This window comes from Ctenopharyngodon idella, chromosome 1 (assembly GCF_019924925.1).
Source record: "Ctenopharyngodon idella isolate HZGC_01 chromosome 1, HZGC01, whole genome shotgun sequence".
Classification (NCBI taxonomy): domain Eukaryota; kingdom Metazoa; phylum Chordata; class Actinopteri; order Cypriniformes; family Xenocyprididae; genus Ctenopharyngodon; species Ctenopharyngodon idella.
In genome coordinates, this window is record NC_067220.1 from 38997102 (window position 1) to 39023218 (window position 26117).

The 26117-nt window shown below is 37.5% G+C and overlaps 1 protein-coding gene across 1 annotated transcript; it reads right to left on the minus strand.

Annotated features, from left to right (window-relative positions):
- Nucleotides 1–6532: 6532 nt before the first annotated feature.
- papss1 (3'-phosphoadenosine 5'-phosphosulfate synthase 1) lies at nt 6533–25489 on the minus strand. Its single transcript, XM_051899655.1, has 12 exons — nt 25270–25489; nt 24322–24436; nt 23988–24223; nt 23081–23219; nt 21320–21438; nt 20277–20390; nt 19968–20079; nt 17926–18131; nt 13574–13709; nt 13043–13311; nt 11056–11285; nt 6533–8074 (listed from the first exon to the last, which is right to left on the minus strand). Exons 1-12 carry the CDS (start codon nt 25327–25329, stop codon nt 7936–7938), a joined length of 1875 nt encoding a protein of 624 aa, XP_051755615.1. The 5' UTR covers nt 25330–25489; the 3' UTR covers nt 6533–7935.
- Nucleotides 25490–26117: the final 628 nt, after the last annotated feature.

The following is a 26117-nucleotide window of genomic DNA, read 5'->3' on the forward strand; positions in this document are numbered from 1 at the left end:
AATCACTTGAAAATTATCCTGCACTACTGACGCTATATGTTTACTTTGAGAGGTATCCCCTCAAGGGTGGTCTGTAACTAGTGACGAACAAATAAACTGAAGGATTAGCGCTTGTTTCTCTTCTCACAGATAAAATCTCAGTCTCCTGATTGAGGAAGAACAGATAAAAGGAGCAAAGCGTAGCATCAGGACTCGTTCAGATGGCACTGACGCAAGAGACAGCTCCATACAAGCCATTACATTTGAATACAGTAGCGTGTCAGTGAATGGCAATGACTTATTAATGCACCGTTATGACTTACAAAACATACAGCGGATGATAGCATCAACATTACCTTCGTCATCAACTCATTGTGGCCAAAAGGCATTAAGAAGCGCTGACAGCTTTCAATCTGCTGGACAGATTCACCTCAACTTCCCTGTGGCAAATAACGTGACTGGGTGCAGCGCATTACCTGAGAAAGAAACATGCAGACGCACACACAAAAAACTCAACTATCAGCATAAAGTCTGGTGCATACTGTTGCTATTTCTGGTCATGAAACCATTTGAGTGACTTGAGTGACATATTACATGAAACCATTTGTAATATGACCTGACATGGGTAAAGCTGAAGTCAGTGCTATAAAAGATGTATTCACACAGTGATTTGAAGCAGAAAATCGTGTGGAAGTCAGTTTCAATGATAATTAGCAATTTGAGTTGATGTGGCTGACAGTTTATGCAAATGAGTAGGTAACTATCATTATGCATGAAGGCCTCCTGACAGAGTTTAATACTGTTGCGTAGGAGGGTCTAACAGTGACCAATATTATGACAATGTGAAGCAAATTAACTCAATGGCAAAACAGGCTACAAAACTGAAAAGAAAAATGCGCATATAAAGCGCACAACGATGAAGATACTCAAGCAGATCTTTAATCTAATAAACAAACAGGAGAATAACTAGGAGAATATACAACCACATTACACATAGACAATAAACACTGAGGGCTTAAATACACAGAACAAACAAAGGGAGAAACTAACTAGACACACCTGAACAGAATACTCAATCAATTAATAACCAGGGAAACAAACAGGCAGGGAACGGAGGAGAACAGATCTAAGGAGCTGGTTACACGACACAGGTTTCAACTAAAAACATAAAACTTTTTGTGTTTTGGCCATTCATTTACACGACAACAGTGTTTTGGGTGCCTGAAAACAGGTTTCAAAGTGCAAGTTTTTCAAAACGGTCTCTGTGTAAACAAAAAACGTGAATCTGTGAAAACTATGTAATTAATTACTATAATTTAATTACTTTTCTCTTGAAAAAGTGAGGGATTACTCTTTATTTTTCTGTAATTTAATTACAGTTACTTCTGATGTAATTGCATTAAAGGTGCAGTATGTAGGATTTCTGTCCGCTAGAGGCCTATTCAAAACAAAGGCGTAGCTTGATGATGCCAAGTTTGAGCACGGAATCTTCGGACATATGGTCATCACCTCAACGGACGGTGCAAAAGAATAGGGATAGGACTCAGGAAGAAATCATGTTCATGGATGCGATTATTAACGTTATTGTAGTATGAAGCAGAGCAGGACCGAGTGTTGTGGGAGCTGAACGAGGCCGCTGGAGCGATTGCGCAACACACGCCTCACGAGCAGCAGAACTTTTATTATGCCGCAGTCGCCGGCGCCGCTTCCGCTTTTCCGGTCATGAGTATGAGGTAATGCAGCTCTGTTTATCATATTAGATACATTTGAGTGTGTTGAAAATAATGTTATAACGTTACTCTGTGCGTTCGCTCGGTGGCTGTTATGAGACACTTGTTGCACACTGCAGTAAGATAGATCGATTTAGAATATCATATTAAATGCTGGATGGCTTGTGTTGATAAATGGCATGCAATTCATTTTAAAACATATTGTATGATGGAGAAAATTCTGTATTACCGTTACTAAAAATATAGCTGCATCTGATTATGCTATGTTAGCTAACAAAATAGTGTTTTTCTCTGAGGCATGGTAAAGCATGGTACAACAACAGTTTTCTGTCTATAAATATATCAAAACAGTTGTTCCCTTGTCTATTAAAATGTGTTATATATTAAAGCGTCTTTGGTGTTTCCATGGTTTCTACAAAATAAAACCGGAAACCGAGGCAGACCAAGGGTTAACGCGGGTATGACGCAATTGACAGGTGACTCCTCACATGTCCCGGAGCCTTGGTTGAAATTTCAATTTTCTCACGATTTACAAATAGTTGGAAACATTTGGGATATTGTAAGTACTCAAGTGAACAAAATATATAACACTGGCCTAGTGGTTTTTGGATATTTTACTGCAAAAATCTTACATATTGCACCTTTAAATACTGCGTAGACTACAGAACAATTCTATATAACACAACAGTGGATCAACTTAACATCAAAATTTATCATCAAATGATAATTAGTTTTTAACGTACCCTTCTCCCTTTCATCACATCTTATAAAAACATAAATATTAGGACCCACTAAAATGGGAAACCATTCTAAATCTCTTAATAATTTGTGTGATGGATCATGACACTGAACATTTCAGCACAAATACTTAAAATGGTTAATACTTAAAAACACTATACAACTATACAACTCAGCAAAGTCTGTATGGCCTTGTTGAATTCATAGCAGGTGAAATATGAAAAGAGGACCTTCAAGATTTCTCTTTGCCTGTTTTTTAAATATATGACAGTTTTAAGGCAGGGACACAGCTGTGAAACCTTTAAAAAAAGAGATTTTTTTTTTTTTAAATTAACCTCTTCCATCTGTCAGGACATATAGCTGCAATGTTTAACAGATAAAAAATAGCTTTAGTTATATATTCTATATATTTTTTACATTTTGTTTACTGTTTGCCAGCTCACTCCTGACTCCTGAAAATGGCAGATTTCAGGTACCTATCATTTATAAACATACAGTATGCATCATATGGTTTGTGAACAGCCTTTAGGCATGCTGTCTAATACTGAGACGACAGAGTTCGAATCTTTTGGCAATGACAAAGATCACTTTTGCTCACCCAGGTAGGTGGCATGAGGCTGGAGCGTTGCCATAGTTTGAAGACACTCAAGACGGTGAACAAAGTGCGAGAGGGTTGACTGTCAAGTCCTCCTTCCCATGCCTCATAGGACTCAAATCCTTATCATGTCATGAAACAGATGTGCCTCTTTGATGTGAACATGCCAGGCTGTAGTATTTGATGTATGATACCCCTCTATCCATGTGATCTCTTTATATCAAACCCCTCACATCTGAGGTAATGCCCTATATCTCAGATTTTAATATCTGTAGATATAGGATGAAAGCGGATTAAAAGGAAAAGGATGTAGTCATTGAGAATCATGAATGTTTGTGACTGACGTCTCAAGTATCAGACATCGCCGGAAAAGACATGTATAAGGAAGCAAATATTTACATAAGCCATGAAAATGATATGGGAATGTCAGCATTCTCATTTCATCACAAATGTTAAGTGCAGGTAATATTCAGCAGGATTTTAAAGAGAAGACTTTTAACTAACAGCTAGTTGTTAATACATGTCTGGTAAAGCTCCGGGAACTGAGTTTGGGTCTCCTCCCCACTTCATTGTCCTTCTATAGGAGGCAGATATTGTCATGGATGGCTTTGAATGCAAGTAAAAGCAGATGCAGGGGAAATGGAAGGGAAAACGTGGCTGGCTTCATGTAACAGTTTAATCTACCGGTACAGCCGATGATGTCACATGATGGAGTGGTGACACTAATTAGTCATGCAGGATGTGCAGTAATGCATGCGAGTTACTTTCCACAAATGGGTACAAAATAGGACTTGGAACTCTTTAAATTTCAGGCAAAATTTTAGTTCTTTTATAACACAGATTCAGACAAAAGTGGTGCATAAGTGGTGCAAAAAAATGTTCAAACACATCAAGATGTCAAAGTAGATAGGAGTTTTATGAGCGGTAACTCAGGCATTCACTTTATATGAGATCAGTCAGAACGCCGACTCATTATTGGCCGGCTCCTGCGTCAGCATCACATGCATGTGTTGTGCTGCTCACGTGAACAGCGTCAGCCAACAATGAGTCGGCATTCTGACGTAAACATGGAAGCGCTGCAACGTAAACAGCGAATGAGAATGACAGGGAAGACACGAATTTGTTGAATAAAGTCGTTATTTTTGTTTTTATGCACAAAAAGTATTCTTGTTGCTTCATAACATTAAGGTTAAACCACTGCAGTCACATGGACTATTTTAACAATGTTTTTACTACTTTTCTGGACCTTGAATGTGGCAATTAAATTGCTGTCCATGGAGGGGTCAGATACTTCTCGGATTTTATCAAAAATATCATAATTTGTGTTCGGAAGATGAACGAAGGTCTTACGGGTTTGGAATGACATGAGGGTGAGTAATTAATGACAGAATTTTCATTTTTGGGTGAACTAACCTTTTAAAATAAAGTGTTACCAATTATTTTTGTACTCTAATGAACTTAATATCAATTCAATAGGTAATGTAAAATGTATGACATTGTATGATTTAAATTGTCAGATACAGTTATGAAGGCAAAGACATACGAGCTAGAGTAAGTCGAAATTTTTTTTTACAGTGAAGTACCCTATTTGTGGAAAGGTATCAGGTATTTAAGTTAGTTATACTTATTCAAAGACATGAAATGTCTCAGAAACACTTTATGCTGTACGATCCAAGAGTCTGGAGTCTGTATATTTGGAAATAAACTATTATGTATATTTATTTGTGAGGAGAACACATGATGTCCTGACAAAAACATCTCTCAACAACAACAACAAACATTTATACTGCAATAATTCTTTCCCCATCACCTTTCAAAACAACTTTACTAACTCATCTTTATGTGTTAAGGATACTGTAATGTTTTCCACATGACTTGATGCGTTTACCTTTATGGTGGTTTGCATTTTCAACACTGGAGGGGAGGTCAAACAGGCCGAGGCTTTTACTCCAGAGCGGCAAAGACAAGAACCAGGTGCTACCGAGAGTCTGTCACTATCAATAAATCCTGTGTTAAAAGACACTGCTGAAAGAAAAAAGCAGTTGGCAGAAACATTTACAAACATCATTTAATATGTTACGAGATTGATGGAACGGTATAGAACTGAGATAACTTGGGCACCCTTGTATTGAATTAGTTCTGGCACATTTATTCAAGATACACAAGATATAAGGATTATCTTGTATCACAACTGAAATAATTCAATCAAGTGATCTTATAAGAATATAGGCAAACCGATGAAGAGGGGGAAAAGTAACTTTATACCCAAGGACACATTCACATCATGTTCATATTGAAGTGCTATTCAGTCATGTTGAAAGCCCCATTCGATGCAGTTCAGAGATTGAACAAGATCTGGCAGAGGACATGCAGAGAAAAACATGACGGCTGGCACATTTGGACGTTTCATCTCTGAGCTGGAATCAAAGGAGAGGGCAGGGTATTCCTGAAAGAGTCTGGATTAACCCTAGGTGTCCCACTTTCACAGGGGCATGGCTGCATCTGGAGGCCAGCTGGTCTTGTGTGTATTTTCTGATATATTTCATTGACCTTGTACAGCAGTTGCACACAGCACTGTTTAAATGCGGGAACTGGGGAAAATGTACATTATGATCAGGGATGTTTTCATGTCTTTGGCTACGTCTACACTAATCCAGATACATCTGATAGAGCATCTTTTTCTCTAAGTTTTGTCCTTCCGTCCACACTGAGATGGCCTGTGAAAACTGAGCTTTTTGAAGACGCTCTCCAACTTGGATAAATTTAAAAATGCTGTTTTGGAGTTGTAGTGTGGACTGTGAAAACGGAGGTATTCGAAAACGATGATGCATGTTTAGTCATGTGATGCATACTGTACCAATAGGTATCTACGTTTATACTAATATACAGCAAAATCCCCAGAGTTAAATCAACTCTACTCAGAGTACATATGGTCCCTCTCTACAGAGAGTTAAAGTAACATTAAAGCAAAGTTAAAGTTAATGAAATAACTGACTAATTAAGTGATGATTGAGCATTAGTGATGAACACCTGCTGTTAACAAGCAGAATCACTGAAGAAAAGAGAAATACAATAATTACAACTGACTTCAGCCACAGCCTTAGATGAAATCAACTGAAGATAAAAAGACATTAAATCTCTCAAGATCTCATCAGAGGATTAAACAACTCCACAAATAGCATTGCCAGCATCACTCGCTATGATCGGATGCTTTCTTAACTGATGTTTTCTCACCTCTCTCATCTTTCTTTTGTGTTTATTTTGTTTAAATATTTACATAATCATCTAAACACCATTCTCAGCAGTGTGGACGGCATCAGGATGTTCGCTTACAGTATATTGCTGGTCACATATTTCAAACGTCTTTTGAAAGTTTGGAGTTTGCCATGAGTATATCAGGGCCTTCACAGTGTTGCTAAAGATATATTTTACTTTGTACAATCTTCATATTACAGTCATGTAAAGATGACAGAAAATGTCCTCGCAAAACTTTTTGGTGGAATGCTTTATTAAAAACACTGAGTAAAGAAGGACAATACTGTTAAAAAAATAAACAAGACAACTATGAATTATAAACCGAAGAATATGATCCTTTCTATTCTAATACAATAAACACACAACAAAAAGTTTTCAAAATAAATACTACAGAAAAATGCACCTATACCAAAGACAAAGCTAAATCATTTTGTTTAACAAAAAAAACTACATTCAAACAAAGAAATATCAAAACACCATGGTTAGAAATGTTACAGACTAAAGGAATTCTATTAAAGTTATGCCAGTAACTTAAAAAGGACAAACCTCACAGATTTAAATATGTGAATTTTACGTTTGACTGCTCTGCAAGCAAGAAATAATTGTCCAGATTTCAGAACAAAATGTTGCCAAAATGTACATAAAGAATATACTGTTGTCACCACAAATATTTTCAGACCACTGAATAAACAACTAACTGTTTTTTTCTAAAAACAATGCCTAAAAGAGGGACGGGCACAACCAACTGTATACGTCACATCCAGGCACACATTTTGGCTTAAAGGATTGTTCCTTGCTCTATACATCAATCTCTTTTGACAGCATTTGTAACATAATGTTGATTACCACAAAATAATTTGAACTTGTTTTATTTTTAAAAGCAAAAAACAGGTTTACATTAGAATATTTGTAATGTATTTTTGCACTATAAAGTTATTAAATTGTCACTTTTGCAGTAGGACTGCTGTTCTAGTTAGATAAAATTTGATACATTTTCTCTTTTGTTTTGATATTTCTCTATGTCTTTTTTATATATTAGAACATATTGTGCAGAACTTATTAGCTTTACTGACTTTGCAACCTCTATTTTAGCTGTTAAAAAACACACACGAGGAAATAATTTTCTGCTGTACTTGACAATATGCCATAAATGCTGTTGATAGAGTTTAATGTGCATTAAAGCCAGAACAATGCAGTACATGTAACCGTTTCAATAAAAGCTTATGATCTTTAAGGCAAGTAGGGAAATTTTCAAATTATATGTCATCTTTCATCCAATTGTATCAGTGATTATGAATTCTAGGGAGTGTACAAGAACATAGATGGCATAGTTTACTAATAAAACAGTTTAGTTTTCTATATTTACAGTATTGTATACTTAAAATGTACCTTTCACAAGCTAACTCGCGTTCTTTTTTTAAACCGAACATATAAAAATGCTGCCATAAGACTGAACCATGAAACCGACAGTGAATTAATGAGGAACAACATCCAAAACAGTTCAAGAAGTCCTTTGGGTGGTCCCAATGTTTGTGATTTGTTTTTTTTGTTTTTTTACAAATGATCACCTCCTCTTCCTCCTCTTCCCTCTGTAACAGAATTGCTTCCTCCTCTCTCTCTGCGCACCTGGAAAACGGCTTAGGCCTTCTCCAAAGACTGGTAGTATTCCTTGAGAACATTCCAGGCTTTGGGTGCCATGAAGCCTTCCGGGGGGTTCTGGCCCTCGCGAGCCATCCTCCTCATGCGGGTTCCTGAGATGAAGTCATAGTCCTGGTGTCTGGGTAAAACGAGACAGCGGAGGGAATTTTAAGATGTGCACGGAAAAGGGACAGTGTGGTACCCAATGTGATAAGAACATGAAAAAGAAATATAATCTTGGAGTTTGCGTCAGAGATAATAACTAGGTGTTGTACACTGCTCCTTTGTTTGGGACATTTCACTCTGGAGGGAACGATGTATTATACTCTGAAAAGAGCTCTATGATAAAATATGTTCTCTCAAGTGGCTCTTCAAGCCACATAATTCCTTTCAACGGTGCAAAGACGACGAGGTAAACAGGCTGACTTTTCTTCTAGACAAAAATAAATTAGCAAGAAACAGAAATCTAAACTTCAGACCAATGTCATTAAATCCAAACTCTCAGCTACACGTTTTCATTTAAACAAATGCTTCGAAAATAAACAGTGTGCAAAATGTCTGATAAATAGAGCTAATTAGTCTCCAACAGCACGAATAAAACTCGAACGCTAGTCTAAATACAATCCTGAACGGCTCCTACGGATAGGGTTTATTTGTTACGGATTAGTTGTTCTTCAATTAAGACGCAGACCTTATGAAAACAAATTCACACAGCACAATGAATTTATAAACATGCACCATTGCACTGCGCTTTCCCTGTTGTAATCACGTTCATTAAATGGTGTCATTCAGGCTTTCTTAGTCTAGAGTGAAGTGAAGTATTTCATATGGGCTTATAATATGGAATGCTGAATAGTGGAAATGAACAGCAGCAAATTGGAATTGAAGCAGCTGTTTTTAAATGGGATCAGCTTTGCCATCACAGGAATAAATTACATTTTAAAATATATTAGAGTCATAGATAAGACTTTAATGCGCACTTCTTGTACTGTGTATTCAGCTCTTACAGCGATTTTCTGGAGTGAAAACAGATGCTTCATCTTTTGTGTGAAGTACAATAAACATAAAACTCATCAGTAAAGTTTTGGCCATCATTCGGACTGGGTCTGCTACAACAGGCTTGCACTAATAGTGGATAAAAACAAAAAAAAATTAATAACCGTAATTAAACTAAACTATACCTGTTATATCTCCATACAGCATATATTTTCTGGCTCTATAAACATCATTGTCTGACACCAGTTCGAACTGAACACCATTACTGAAGGTTTCTGACATTTTCAGTGCGTGAGATTGTCCTGTTTTGTTGTTGCAAATTATCTGTGGGGTATTTTGAGCTAATACTTCACATACACACTCTGGAGACATCAGAGACTTATTTTACATCTTGTAAATGCTCAGTCACCTACCAACATCCCAGAACACTAGCAACTAACGTCCTAACAAACATCCAGAACACCCTGGCAACCTCTTAGGAACATCCTAGTAACCAACCAGAACACCCTAGCAACTGGCTAGAAATAACTTAGCAAGTATTCAGTATATAAAACCACATAGAAACGCACTAGTAACCATTTAAAACACCCTAGCAATGCCTTAACAAGCATGCAGAACACCCTAGCTGCCGTCTGGCAACACCCTAGTAACCACGCAAAATTCCATCCAAGCATCCAGAACACCTTAGCAATCAATCACCCAATAGTAAGATGCAAATCTGATGCATCCTACCATTGGATGGACCCACAAGTGATGGTTTATGGAATATTATCACCATTCCACCTGGTAGTCACTTCAATCGGGTGAAGGGGTGGAACACATAAACCCCGACTCCATAGAGAACCGTTAATATGCATTTAAATGAGAAACAGCTTGGACTGATTTGAGCCATTTTAGACGAGGACTTTAAGGGGGATGGCTGGCAATTAGGCTCAGCATCCATATTCGTCTCGAATTTGGCCAGGCCCAACACCCTGCTCAAGGAGCAGACGGAGCGCCATAAATTTACTAAGGCGCCAAGCGGGGCTCTTTGAAACTCAGACGGAGTGTGAGTCTGCCACCCCAACCCCCTAAAAACGATTGCTGGGATGGAGGAGGGAAGTGATGCCAGTAACCTCCAGCCTCACTATGACACTTGACATTACATATCTGAATACTTAATCATAATGAGGATAATTATAATTACAGCAAGTGACATACAGACAGCAAAACAGCGCAAAAAACTTGTCATTCCAAACCTGTATGACTCTATTTCTTGTGTGAAACACAAAAGATTGAATAATGAATTACAAATGTTAATATTTGTATATTTTTTGGCATTCCAATTGAATATTCAGTGACATTTGTATGGAATATTTTTATAGTTTTTTTTTTTTTTTTTTTTTGCCTCTTTATGGAACTTGACAGATGAAAGATCTATTTAAAGATCTATATTTTTTGTTGCTGTTGTTTTTCCATGGAAAAAGAAAGCCACATATGGTTTTGGAATGACCTGAGGGTGAGTAATTGATACATTTTTCGATTTTTTTGGTAAGCTACTCCTTTAAACTCTGTGTGAGATGCGCATTTGCATAAAGATCATTCAACATTAAAAGTCCCCAGTTCTTCCAGTCAGTTTTGCTGCATGTTGACATGCTGCATGTTCTTCATCAGCGACGACGACTGAAACGGCTGTTAACTCGATAGCAGCGGGCACTATTAATTGCAAGACGAGACGCCGTGAAAATGCATGATTTTCGTTAGTCATCTTCCACAGCATTTGCACAGCGCCAGAGGAATAATGGCAGATCTCCACTTCTAAATGACTTCAAAGAACAGAGCAAAGCCATAGAATTTGGTAAAAGCACACAACAACAAAACATTTCCTGTTATTCTTGGCAACACAGCTAAGAATCGAGTAAGCCTGACATGGAGGGAAGTTTAACTCAAGATATCCAATGATAGACTGTTTGAACGTGCATATAAAGTAAATTCCTGGTTTCAGTTTAACACCACTGTCAATATGTCCAAGTCTCGAATTTAATCAAATTTGATCCTTAAAGACACATTTATTACTCATTTTGTGTGCTTTGTATTTACAAAAAGGTAGGCAAATTAAAAGGGGAAAAAAAGATATAAACTTACTTTTTGGGGTCATAAAAATCCATGGCCTTCTTGACTTTATTGTAGGCTGCCACTTTGAAAGGCACAATTTCCAGCGATATGAGTCCAGGGGCCATGGTGAGAACTTTAGCTCCGTGGGAGGGCTCATAGAGGTCTTTACCTGTGTCTGGGTGAGGCATTCCTGCGGGGTCACGGCCCACTATGTAAAAGTTGGCCCCGGCCACCATTCGGGCCCTGCAGTGCCACTGGACCTGTTGGAAACAGTTCAGATTTATTCTATTTTCACTTTAAAACTAATCAATTAGAGTTCAATCAGTTTATGTTCTTCCTTATGAGGAACACAAAATAAGTAAGAATATTTGGAAAAGGGCAGTGTGAACAATGAAAGTGAATGGGGACTGGGGTTGTTGATATCCAAAAAGACAAAACATGCATCATAAAATATCATAAAATAACTCCATTCAACTTGTACACCAAGTACTAAGTATTCTGAAACCATATACTATTTTTGTTTAAGAAAGAGGGCGAAATTTAAACAATAATTAACTTAAAATCTTCCCCTCTGCCATAGCTCTCAAATGTCATTCACATTTGTGTACATTTAAATATGGCGCAACAAAACAGGTTTGACGTCAACTGATTATCGCATGTCTTGTAGCCAAATACATGCGAATGAGATTTGAGAGTGCACAACAGGAAGATTTTCAACATCTAATTCAATTTTGGTCTTTTACAAAACTGCTGTATTTTTTTAGAAAACTTATATGATATAACGCACAAGTTAAACAGATAGCTACAGAAAAAAAAACATTTGGGACAATCTGTGCTATTCTTCTTTTATGTTGTACATGAAAGAAAAAAAGGTTTGGAACAACATGAGAGTGAGTAAATGATGAAACATTTCATTTTTTGATGAACAATCCAATGCTTAAATGTGGGAGTACAATGATAATGTAAACCAAATGCAAATATTGTTCAATGACACAGAGACACAGATAGGGACAATTTAAAAATCTGTCAAAACATATCATTTTGAGGTAAATGTAAACATCTCTTATTATAGACACATGATTAGAATTGGCCTACAACACCTAAGCTAATTCTTTTCTATGGAGTCAGCATGTCCCCTACTTCCTCCTCATAACTCAATGAGGCGAACGACTGCTTCCTGTGGGCTGCTTTAGTCTTACAGACTCTGTCTGCTCCCAATAAAATTTTTAATGTCCCCAGCCACATGATTAAAGAACAACAGACTTCAAAATAGCCATGGAACACTACACCAGCAACAATTTTTGTCAGAAGAAAGCTCCCCGTTTGTCCTCGTTATGTGTGTGTGTGTGTGTGTGTGTGTGTGTGTGTGTGTGTGTGTATGTATGGATCGTAGAGGTACACTACTGTCCTCTAAACAGTTTGGTTCTGTTTAGAGCCACTTCAGGAGACACAAATCAATTCCTACTGGAAAGTCCAGAGACACGTGATGCCCACAAGATGAGACTGTCCCTGTTGTCTTCAGCCTCCAGCACAGGTTAGGTGGAACGGATCAGCAATCCAGTGTACGCCCGACTATTCAAGATGGAATGTGCCTTGCGCAAGTTTCCTCGCCACTAACTTTCCATACAACAGTTCATTGGCTTCAAACGCCGTTTTATTTATCATTCTTGCACAAAGCACATTTGATAGAGCTTCTTTCTCTAAAACACTGCGTATGTCAAGCAATTCCTAAAGTATCCAAGATTTTCATATTGAGGAAGATCTCAAAGGATACAAATTGAATTTGGTTTCTCAAATCGAGTAGATACCAACTGTAGTAAAAATAGTCTTGGGGGATTTCAGAATACAGTAATATATATGGTGAGCATAAAATCTTAGATAGATGACTAGATGATCAAGAGTCTCCATTGAAGGAAAGAAAACTGAAAAAAATTATAATGACCAGCTGACCGTACATTATTATTTTAATGGTAAGCCTCTGGTGTCTGTTCTTGGCCCTTTTTCATTTCACACTAACCTCTGTGGGGCCGGCGTACATCATTGGTGAGGGGAAAATGGCCACTATGGTGGATTTGGGGTCAAGCAGCCCCTCCTCCAGCACAGCTGCATGCTGTTTCATACGCCAGGCCAGTGGTACGTCATCATCTTTGGTCCAGCCTCCCAGCGGATGTAGCAGAAGCACGGGTCGACGGTAGCCACGTTCAATTAGACGTCGCTGTGTGTCCTGCATGAGCAGCGCGTGGCCATTATGCACTGGGTTCCGCAGTTGGAAGGCAAAGACAGCATCTAAAAATGAGAGAAGAGTGTTTAATGTCCCTTAACTTTCCATAAATATCAATGTAATGCAGCAAAGTTAATATATAGAGCAATGCAAGTCTATGACAATACAATTAAACTCCATAAAGACTTGTTTATTCATAATTGTTGTTTGCATTAAAACTAATGTAATAGTTTTAAGAAAATGAATGTGTGTGTTTGAGGGCAAGGCGATTCGCAACACCCAACAGACTAATCAAAATTACTCAAACTCCTGAGTGTTGTTCCATACCTGCGTTCATCTCTTTAAACTTCTGCTTGAGTTCAGTTGGCGTGAGCCTGTAACTATCCAGCCCGTCATTCCAGTAGATCCGATCCAGCACCTGGAGATCACCTCCGACCAGCCAGTCTCCACTCTCCATCACCATCTGCCACAGTAAAGACCACCAGGAACAACACCAATGAACTTCCAACCACATCTGTACAATGTTGTTGGACAAACTACCACAATTGCACTCTATTTGTTTCTTTGTGAGGCTTGAGGAACATAAGAATCCCTCCAGATTCTGAAAGCTAAATGATGCATGCAAGAACATGACTATTGTTTAAACTCTGGTGCCCATTGTAGCATATTCTGGCCACAAAATGCCCACTAAGACAGAAGAATCCGTTTGAAATTGGCAACCACAGTTGGGGACAGTTGGTTCTGAAACAGGAAAACATACAAAATCAAACAAAACTCTTGTATTCATTTAAAAGATTCGATGTCATGAACCTTGCAAATGTTGTTAACCCAACTAGGTCTAATGCTAATTGTAGCAACCTGGAAACTTAAGGAATAAATACTTTGTTTCCCCCGCACAAGTTTGACAATCTTAGTTAGAAAGCTCTAAAAGCAAGACATCATTCCCAAATTTGGGACACAACAGCCCCTGGTTGATTAGCTTGAATTCCCAAACAATAATTGACTTAAAATCCCTCTATATGGGGACCACCATATCAAATCAGGCTAGAACTCTCAGCTGCTTTTACTAATATTTTACCTTCGTGGGCATTGGTTGAGCCACTAACTTGGCCAGGGTTAAAAAGCAGTAAAGTATGCTGAGGATATCACAGCTTGCAGCAGATTCGGGCCGCTAGGATGGAGAATACCATTTCACAACCCCACAGACTTTCATCAATTGATTTGACTTGACAGCAGCACTGGTGGCTCGAGAGCTTCATGTGCAAGTATGTGATCATATTAAGCAAACTTGGAGAGGCCTGAAAGCGGTGAATGTTAATAAAATGTCTCATAAGCTGTATTGCATTTGCATTTGAAGACTGAATGCATGTGCAGCTGTCATTTCCTGGCCGTAGTATAGCAACAGTAGCAGCCGTTTATTTAATTTATGTTGCAAAGGCTGCCGATGGAAAAACTCAGTGAACGATCTGTTGGCACTACATCACATCTATACAGTAAATCAACTCTATTAGCTGTCATAGAAAATAATTGAGCACTGGTTGAGCACTGCACCCCGAAAAAACATAGATAATGTAATTAAGTTAATGCTCTCAAGTCTGGTTAACATCCCCCCATACCAAATCTCCCAATGTGGACTCAGCTGTCAGACTGACAGGCGAAATAAACAGGAAAAGAGTATTTACCACACATAATGAAGGCCGGTTTTACAGCCCCGCTGATTGACGCGCTTCAGCAGAGGGAGTTTAACATACACACCAGACATGGTGAAGTAATGAGATGAACTATTCCATGAACTTATCATATTTTATCACAGTATCAATGTAGTTTCACTTACTTTCCACATATTCCACATTCATAAGACCAAATGTTCCTATTTTGGGCGCTCTGATACAATATTAATCAAACAGAAGTTCAGACTCGTTTGTTTTGGGGGAGTTTTTCAGCTTAAGTGATATTAATGATCATGTAAAATGAAAACAGGCATGACGGTAGTTCCAACTTGAGCTTTAACAGAACTTCTGAAAGGAACTGAAGTGCAAATACTTCAACAAGAAATGACATTCGCAAGCCATTTTCTGGGGTTGCAACAATATTAAAATTCAGGATGATATGGTTATACGAAATATGATATTGAAATTCTATGCTATAAAAAAGTAAAATAACCTACACTAGAAATAAAATGCTACACATGAATTTAGGCATAAGAGCATCATAAAGTACAGTACAAAAAAAAAAAAAAAAAAATGGAAACTCATTTTGAGATTTGCTTAAGATTTAACAGTGTTATTGAATGATTAGTGTTTTTAAAAAAGATTATTAAATATTAAATGGAAAAATACATGTGAATGAGCATGCACAATTAAATATATAATATCAGTCAATATATATATTCATTAAGAGAATGCCATTGAGCAAAGAATACCGTAAATAAAAAGAAAGCTGATTTCTAGAAATTTCACTGTGTGCAATTTCTTTCTTTGGTCTGGGGATGGGTTTATTTGTGACCGTAGGCGAGCAGACAGACGGGGCCATTCCAGAGTCCGAAAGCTCTCCGTTGGCGCCCATTAGTGCGAGCTGGAGCAGAGCGGAGCCATTAAAGTCCACCTAAGCCCACAATCCCTACTTACAGATGGAAACAATTGTTCAGTATTTACTCTGCGAGATTTGTAAGAGGAAGGTGAGGGGAAAGGAGGGGAGGAGAGCGCCACTTGCCTAAACACTGTTTGGATAGAACGCAGGGCGAGAAATCCAACTAAAACACATGTGTGAAATGAAGGAGGTCAAGGAATAAAGAGATTACTAAAGCGAGGACTGAACAAAGATGAGCGAGAGAGTGAGACCCTGTTTCCACAGACCTACTGAGAGGGCATCGTGGCTCTGTCTTCCGTCAGAGTGCAGTCCAAGGAAAGCTTGGCAATACGACCGCACAGGGGCCAATTAAAGCATCAGGTCAGCTGTTTCTCGCTAGATAGCCACGACTTTACCTTCAAAAATGGGACTTAAAGGGATAGTTCACCATAAAATGAAAATTACCCATGATTTAAGCCATCCTAGGTGTATATGACTTTCTTCTTTCAGATGAACACAATCGTATCCTGCCTCTCCCAAGCTTTTTAATGGTAGTTAATGGGGGGAATGTTTTGAAGCCCCAAAAAAATGCTTCTATCCATCATAAAAATAATCCATATGGCTCTAGGGGGGTAATAAAGGCCTTCTGAAGTGAAGCGATGGATTTTTGTAAGAAAAATATACATATTTAAAACTTTATAAACTAAAATAACTAGCTTCTGCCAGACATCCATCATATACACCTAGGATGGCTTGAGGGTGAGTAAATCATGGGGTAATTTTCATTTTTGGATGAACTATCCCTTTAAGTGGAAAATCTGCTCTTTTAAATACAATTGCAGAACAAAACGAAATTTTATTTCAGAGAAAACGGCCCTGAAAAACTCTTCTCTTCTTAAATGTCCTTTTAGCCCATTTTTTCACTAATTTTATCACTAAAGGAGGAAACTTTAGTCTTGAGCTATAATCTCAGTAAAGCAACAGTTAAGAGTGAGTTTCTGATCAAATTCAGATCTGAGCCCAAGCAAGAGCAACAATATTTGATCATGAACATTACTAAATAGCAATGAAGCAATAGTGACAAAGTGTTCCCATAAAGGGTGCCCAGTGCCAGACAGGTGAAAAGTGATGCGTTAATGGATCATGCTGCTGAATCACTGTGATTCTGCTTTCATATTAACATGTATGTAGTCTAAACAGTGCTCTCATTCACGGCAGGCTTATAATCGGGACTTTCCAGGTGGTTTGTGAGTCAGAAAAGAAAGAATAGGGAGGGAGCTGACAACAAAAATTAGATACAGGGCAATGTTAATCATTTCCAACTGCTTACATAAGATGATAGAAATATTTTATCAACAACTTTATCCTAAACCAGCATCAAGTCTGTGGTTAGGTTTACATTTTGTGGTGTCACACAGAAAAGTCCTGCCCAGTGATCTCATTGGTCCAAAATTCAGCTCCAGATGGTGCATTTACACCAAATTACAACTACTAAATTACCTGAAATAACTACTTGTTTAACTACTTTTGTAATTTGCAACAATGACTTTTCTGCAACATCATGCGAAAACACACAAAATGACAGTGGCTTCAGCAGTAAAATGTAGTTAAGCGGTTATATTGTAATATTTATGTGTAATAATTCTTATAACTGACTACTGTGAATGTATTAATAATAAAAGCTCAATTTGAAAACAAACGAACGACATACAATGCAGTTAAAAGTAGCTAGCAGAGTTACAATAACCATGTAATATCCCGCTAAATAAACTATACATTTAATAATAAGGCATTTGCATAATGTGTTGTATTGTGGCTCTGTCTACTGATTACTCAAATTACAGATACAAAGATTCATTTTGGCATTAATAGTGTTGCCATAGACATGCATAATTCTGAGGATGTGAACAGCTCTGAGGCGAACAACCATGTTTTCATCTAGTAATTATGACATAGCATGAACAAAGAATAAATTTAAATCAATCAAATATGCTCTAACTGGTGGTTACTGTGTTGGATCACGCAGATCTTCCACTTTCTTGTTTAGTTAGGACACTGTGTTCACTACATCTACTAAGCATGCAGGTTTTTCTCCATATTTGACCCCTGACCTTGATGTATGGATGGTCCTTGCAGGTGGTGCCCCACTGCCGGGCACAACGCTCTTCCTTGCGGTGCTCGTAGAACTCTGGGTTTCGCAGGATCGCGACTCTCCGACCACCGTAGGCCAGCGCGAATGCGGTGCTGCCGTCCAGACGCTCCTTGTCAGAGCTTGAGACGGGAAGGACCACTGGCACCGACAGGTTAATAACCCCACCTACGAACAGAGGTCAGACGCACAGCACATACATCAAACATACCGAGACTTTGAGAAATTGACAGCTTTGAAAGGGCTAAAGTGGAATAGTTAAGGATCTATAGGGTGAGATAAGGGAAAGAACTCTGAATGTCAAAGTGCTGAGTTTTCAAAGAAAGTAAGAGGTCCTACACCTTGATTAAAGCAATATGAGCGGGAAGCTTTTAAAATCCATTTTCAGAATAAAACACACACACACACATCATTGCAATAACAGCTGTTTTCCATAAGAAAGAGCTTTGTGAGCGTCACATTTCAGCTCAATCCAAATTAAACTAGTATCAGGCAGTAAGATGCACAAATCTGTCCGTTATATTCATAAAGACGCCAGCCTGGTCCAACAAGAGTCCAATTGGGCATATTGTAAGGATCAAAACAATAACACAAGGTGTGATGTACTGTAATCATGTCTAATGACGCTGATGATGTAATGCATGGACAAATAATGACTTTCTCTTGCCGTATTTCTGTCATATCCAAAGTCAAACGTCTACTAGGCCCACTTTTTATCTTAATAGGTGTGTGAGTGTGAATGCATACCTTGAACACAAATTTGAATACTAGGCAAGACAACACACGGCAGAGCATTACGAGGCTGTAAAACTAAATTGACAGTTTTTGGAAACTCAAGCTTGATGTGAGAAATTGCTGTAATTACCCAGTTCTATAAATGCGAGAACCACATCATAGTTTATAAAGCCATTCACACATTTGTCGTTTTCGTAATCAAAGAGGTGCCGACTTTTTATTTCAGACGATCATGTTTCTAAAAAGCCCAAACTGACTTGAAAGCATGTGATCAACATAACCCAAGCCTCCATTAAAATTATACTAACTCTTTATTTCTACCACTAATATTTAAAATCCACTTGCTGAGCCTTCAGATTGCCTCACTTAAATTCAATTTATTTTGTGATAAGTCACCTATTCTAGGAGGTTTGCCTGTCTTGACCCAGAAACATTGAAATATTAGTAGTTTCTTGTTCACCTAATGTTGGTGGCCCATCAAGTGCACCCAAAAAATAAATTCTGCCATTATTTACTCACCTTCATGCCATACCAAATCCATAAGTTTCCTGAGGAGTTTCTGTCTCTCTATTGAAAGTCCAGGTAACCAAAACTTGAAAGATGCGTTGTAAAACAAATCCATATGAATCATGGTCTCATTAAAAATATCGGTTGCACTTTATTTTACAGTACATGCACTTGCATGTACTTACAGTGTACTTACCTAAGAAAGTACTGGGTAATGTAAGGTAACTACATGGGTTACGGTTAGGCTTAGGGGTAGGTTTAGGGTTAGTACCTAGTTTTTACCCAGTTATTGCAATTACTATAATAAGTACATAGTATACATGGGGAACTGGACTGTAAAAAAGTGCTACCAAAATATCTAAAATTGTGTTTCAAAGATTAACCAAAGTCTTATTGGTTTGGAATGGCATGAGGGCGAGTAAATGATGACAGAATTTTATTTTTGGGTGAACTATCCATTTAGGTACCTAAGATTTTTGTTTTTCATAAATGTGCAAAATATTTCTAAAAATGTGTTTCCACTCTGCTATCATGAGTTACTTGTTGTCAAATAGACCTGTATTACAAAAAAAGTGGGAAAACTTAAGGAAATGATTTCTAAAATCACTTCTGAACGTAATAGTGGCCAGAAGAAAAAAGTGCATTGCACTGTCTAATGTCGCCATCTGGTGTTGCATTCAGAAAACACAGCATATGAAAAAGAAATCCATGCCTGACAGTATGCTATGAGAAGACGGTGCTAGTGTAAAATGATGTTTTTACCATCGAGCAGACAGTTGAAATGAAGACACTGTAGGAACTCTCTCTCCCTCATGAAGCCGTTCAAAGGAGTGGCCCAGCCCTCAGCCAGCACCTGCACCCACTGCATGTCCACCTAACCCACAAACAAAGAACAGACGTTAGGTTTTAAACTGAAAAAAAAGTGCGTTTTAGATTGTTTAACACCAATATAGATCAAACAATGTTTCAAGTTCATACTGTCTGCTGACAGCCAATTTTCAAAATGGATTTGCAGACAGATTTGAAGACGTTTCAGACTAAATTTGAGTTACATTCAAGGAGTGAATATACCTTGGTGATCTCCACTGCTGGAAGACTCTCTGCATCAGCCTTGGCCAAGTCCAGCTTGTTCTCAGGCACGTAGAGCTCCTTGACCTCATAGGATGCGTCCACAGGCACTATGTCCTACAGAAGGTGAAGACATTATCACAGAGACATCACTGTCATTTATATCCAAGTCCTGTGATGGCAAAGCTGAATTTTTAGCATCTTTACTCCAGTCTCCAGTGTAACATGATCCTTCAGAAATCATTCTAATATGATGATTTGATACTCAAGAAACATTTATTATTATTATCAATGTTGAACACAAAGATACCATTCAAACATTTGTGGTAAGATTATTAAAAAGCGATAAATTAATACTTTTATTCATCAAGGTCGCATTAAATTGACCAAAAGTGACAGTGAAGACATTTCTAATGTTACAAAAGATTTCTGTTTATTAAAGGCTTTAATCATTTTAATAAATAAATGTAATAAATGCAAATAAATGCTGTTTATTGAACTTTATATTCCTCACAGAATCCTCAAAAAAGTATCACAATTTCCACAAAAATATTAATCAGCACAACGGTTTTTTTAACATTGATAATAATAATAAGAAATGTTTCTTCAGCAGCATGTTAGCATATTAGAATGATTTCTGAAGGATCATGTGACACTGAATACTGGAGTAATGATGCTGAAAAGCAGCTTTGCCTCACAGGAATAAAATGCATTTTTAAAATACAAAACAGTCAATATCTTTCAGTGGCTTTTGTGAATAAGGTGTTTACATGCAACAGATTTTCGAATAAAACAGGCATATTCCAGGGGTAGCAAACCTAAATAAGACTGTGGCAGACTAAATAAAACTGTTGCCACATTCCAATTGATGTCAGAATATAGATGTGCATGTAAATGCACTCACTGATCTGCCAAACACTTCTGAAGCAAAGAGTTGTTTTACCGCTTGCAACAATCAGTTTGTAATCAAGACATTTAAATTACAAACTCTCAAATAGAGTTTCAAACAGAATTCACTTTAACATGAATGAATCGAGTGAACTTACCCTCTCCTGCAGGAGGTCCAGGAGCTGCTGGATGCACTCGTTCACACTGCAAGAATCAGTTTTTAGTACCAGTTCAGGGGCCTCTGGCTTCTCATACTCAGAGTCTATTCCTGTGAACCCTGAGGACAACAGGAGTAACTCATCATATTAAAAACCCAATCCATTCATCAACAGAAACAGACATGCTTGCTATGCACTTCATGAAATGTTTTTCATTCAAAAGCTGGACTGAAAACAGTGAAGTCCATTAGTAACACTGGAATGATTTAGCATTTTTCCTCCACCATATAAAGCAGCTCAACTGTGCTGTGCATGTATCAGTTAATATGCACACAAGAATAAGACACTTCCTGCTATAACATCAATCATTTTCATCACAAGATGTTAGCAACGTTCAGATTTGCACCAGTCCAGAAGGTCACAGCAGTGTTTCCTGTATCACCCTCATATGATTCGTTGTTACTGAGTCTGCAGGTCCACAGCAATAAAAATGAAACTGAACAAAAACAGGAAACACTGAGTCACAGAGTTACAGTCAAGAGCGAGTCAAGTGTCTCCTTTACATTTCCTACCAGAAACCTGCTTTCTAAGATTCATCTGAAGTTGATTTCTAGCCTCTTCAGGAAACCAAGAGGGTTGTGATGAACCACCACTGGTTTGCTCAAAAAGTTGTGTAACCTCTCAAAAACCTTCAACTTACTCTCAAAAACACACACTGCTGATATCACAACTGTGTTTCCGAGATGAAGTGTTACGCACACCAAAAAGGCCAACAAGCTCCACTTTTCATCATTCTGCAAAAATCCAGTAACCGCTTTTCTGCTGTTTTTCTTCTCAGACATAACATTTTGTCTTCCATCAGTGCCTCCGAACATCCCACGGCCCTTGTTTAGTCTAACTCAATCATTTCGAATATTTCTGCACAAACAGGTTGCAAGGACTTTGCAAAATTAACCACAAATTATTGGTCAGGAAATTAGCCAAATTTAATCAAGTGCACTACTTAAAAAGCCTTTGCTGTCTCAGAAAAACGTCAAAGAGAGAATGAAGTTTTTTGGCAGAATATGAGAAGTTTGATTCAGAGCTGTTCAGCAGAGTTGTGTGGAGTGATGAATCACAATGAAACACAAGTCGCATAGTGATGCTCCAGATCAAGTTTTCGAAAATCTGCTGAGAAATATAACAATAAATGCATCTCTAGTGAAGCATGTCTGGTGAGCCTTTTTTGCTGCTGGTATTGTTGAGCTGCTTCATTGTGAAAAGTCATTTAATGCTTTGTAGTACATGAGAATATTGCAGAATGGCTTGCTTCCCACAAATGAAAAGTTGTTATCTAAAGAGGAATCATCAAATGTTATTTTTCAGCAAGACAATGCTCCTGCTTGCAAAGACACCCAAGAAGTGGCTTGAGAACAAGTTCATCAGGCTCCTGTTTTGGCCTGAGTTCAGATTTGAACCCTATAGTGAATATTTGGTCTCACATTAAACACAAACGAACTGGGAGACATTTTTCAACTACTCATGAACTGTTTCAAGCCATCAAAAAAAAGTGAGTGAAAATATGTGTATTTGGACACACATATTTTGTACAACATTATATATTCAAAATAGAAAAAAATACATTTAATACAGTCTGACAGCAACTGAGATGAAGTCCAAACAAAATTTAAATATGTATGTGGTTTGAATCTGAATAGTAACCATTGAATTTCATGTGAAGATTTGCAGAAAACTACCAAAAAAGTAAAATGATTGTCTTACCTGTGATTTCTCCAGCTCTAGCCCTCTTATAGAGCCCCTTCACATCTCTCTGCTCACACACATCCAGAGGAGCATCCACAAACACCTCAAAGAACGGAAGGCCAGCAGCTTCATGGATCTTCCTTGCATTCAGGCGGTCCTGGGGATATACCAAAAAAAAAAAAAAAGGGAAAAAAATCAAATTTTTGACCCTAAAATTTCTCATTTCTAAGGCCTCTAAATTACCAAAATGATCCAAACTTTGCTGAAAAAACTGTTTTAGATTTACACAATCTACTACATGCCTTCTGTTGTCTGATTGATTGATAGTTTATATATTTTAGTAAGTAAAAGGCATTTAGTATAATTTTAAAAACATCCCCTTCCAGGTCATGATAAATGTGACTTTTTGCTGTGAAATCTTTAAAGATCTTTAAAGAATCACTTTTATATCAAGAAGAACATTTACTGGACTAAAGCAACTTAGGTTTACTTGATCATCCATACATAACCTTTTAGAAAAATCATGTTAAAATTTATGAAAGATGATACAACAGGTTTTATGAGGAATTTGTACATCTTGTACAAATTATTTGTACATTTCTCAATTATCATTGTATTGCTTTGCATTATATATTTCACCACCCACAATTAAAACTACAAAGCTTTGATCATAAAATTAAGAATTTAAATATCATCTTACTGAGATACACTGGAAGATTTCAAGTGACAACTGATATTTATATGCATTTTATGCAAGTTGTCTGTCATGCTGCTACAAAAATCCCATTGATTTACATTACAAGCTTTGCAAATAACTTTTGCACCAAATTGTAGCCTTAAACAAAACATAATCATCTATTTTTAACGATTTTAATATGTCAAGCTTTACTATACACACATACACACAGCTCTGTATGTTTCTCACCCTGCTGTATGGGGAAATGAAGCTGGCGATACACACAAGCCCAGCATCAGCAAACAGTTTTGCCACCTCCGCGATACGGCGAATGTTCTCCTCGCGGTCTTCAGGGCTGAAGCCCAGATTCTTATTGAGGCCCTGCCTGATGTTATCTCCATCCATAGTGTAGCAGGGGATGCCATGGCACACCAGATACTCCTCCAGAGCCATGCTGACCGTCGTTTTACCTGCACCAGACAAACCTGAGGATGCAGAACAGAGAGGTCTTGAATATATTTGATATTTACTGAACATTTTGGACACAACAATGAAGATAAAAATCATGTCATTCATGTTATACCTGTAAGCCACACTGTGCAACCTCGAAATCCTCCTCTAGTGCCAACTACTTGTCCACGCTTGTTTCGGCTCACATGATGGGCTTGATATGTCACATTGGTGGCTCTTTGCATCCCCTGTACAAATTGCAGATTCAGATTCATTTAATCTGTCTCCTCTCTAACAAAGACCTGTTTGATTGACTGAAGTGAAACACTTCAAGAACGACATTGGCTGTATCATATGGTAATTACATGGTATGTTGATGTATACCATAGTACTGGAGCACTTAAAATTTGTTGTACTGTATTCTTTATTCATTGTGTCATTGTTTATTTGTGCATTGTTGTTCATTGTATATTATGAATGAACATGTCTCTTAGTGTTACGTTAATAATATAAATATGTAAATTTGAAGTATTATGATACCAAGACCAAAAAACATGAACAAAAAACACAACTTTTTTTTTTTTTTTTTTTTTACTAATGACCGATGATATTTATAAATATTGCACAACACTACATAAATACTGTATTTTTGACGTATACTGTATAATTGACAAATAATGTGACACTGAATCATGTAAATACCTATGTATCATGGTATTTATATGATACTCTAAAGACTACTATGGTACATGTCCAAGAAGCCATGTTATTACTATAGTACATGTCCAAAAAGTGATGACTTTGTGATGCTCAGAAATGCTGTAGAAAGCTCACTAGGTTTTAAGACACACAATATGCACAAATAAAATGAATACATGAATCTTTTTCGTGCATTTATCACAGCCGAGGACCTCCATTACGAGTACGATTATTCTGGATTTCGTTTATATTAATATGAATTCAAACAGTATGGTCAGATTCATCATATTCAAAAACACTATATTTATAGCACGAGGTGTGGTACTGTAACTGTACTATATTAGCAATGCAAAATATCCCTTAATATCCAGTCGATACTCACCCAGCTCTCAGGCGCGTTACTCAGTTTCTGCTTCTTATTCGAGTTCCCAGATGTCTCCATTCTGAGCTGCTGAATTCACACTTGATAAACAAATAAATAGTGTGATATAAATATATTCGCAGAAGTTAATTTAATGAAGTGCCGGGTCCACTGTGTGTAATGAACTCCAGAAGGAAGCGTAGGGGTTTACAGGCTGCGGTACAGGAAGTGATGGAGGCTCCGACAAGTCCCGCCTCTAACGTGTCAAGTCTCCATCTACTAACCAATCGGATTGGAGAGAATGGCATCAAAGCCAATCGTGATTGGACAGTTAAGAAGTCATTCATATAGCCGTGGCAACCAAAGCAAACAAGCTTCAGGTCAAGGGCGGGACTTGTCAGAATACATGCTGAGGAAAAATATAACGAGGCCAATCATGTTATGTTTTATATTTTGTATAATGTGTGGGCCCTACTGACCTAATATCATATATGAATATATGAATGAACATATCTTTTGGTGTTATGCTAATACTATATAAATATGAGTATATATGAATGCAAAACAAGTACCATTATAGGTTAAAGAGATTCAGAAAAGATAATTCAGTCATCATTTATTCACCCTCATGTTGTTCCAAACCTGTATGAATTTCTTTCTTCTGCTGAACACGAAGATATTTTGAACAATATTGGTAACAAAACAGTTGAAATAGTTGAATAGTATGAAAAAAATACTATGGAAGTCAATAGGGCCAAATCAGCTGTTTGGTTACCGACATTCTTCAAAATATCTTCTTTTGTGTTCAGCAGAAGAAAGAAATTCAGGTTTGGAAATTCAGGAAATACAGGTTTGGAACAACATGAAGG

Coding starts and splice junctions, on each gene's coding strand:
- papss1 (XM_051899655.1), bottom strand. CDS start 25,329: ATGGAGACATCTGGGAACTCGAATAAGAAGCAGAAACTGAGTAACGCG. Junction 24,224..24,321: donor TTGCACAGTGTGGCTTACAG/GTATAACATGAA, acceptor CTGCATCCTCAG/GTTTGTCTGGTGCAGGTAAA. Junction 13,312..13,573: donor GTTTAAAGAGATGAACGCAG/GTATGGAACAAC, acceptor TCTCATTTTTAG/ATGCTGTCTTTGCCTTCCAA.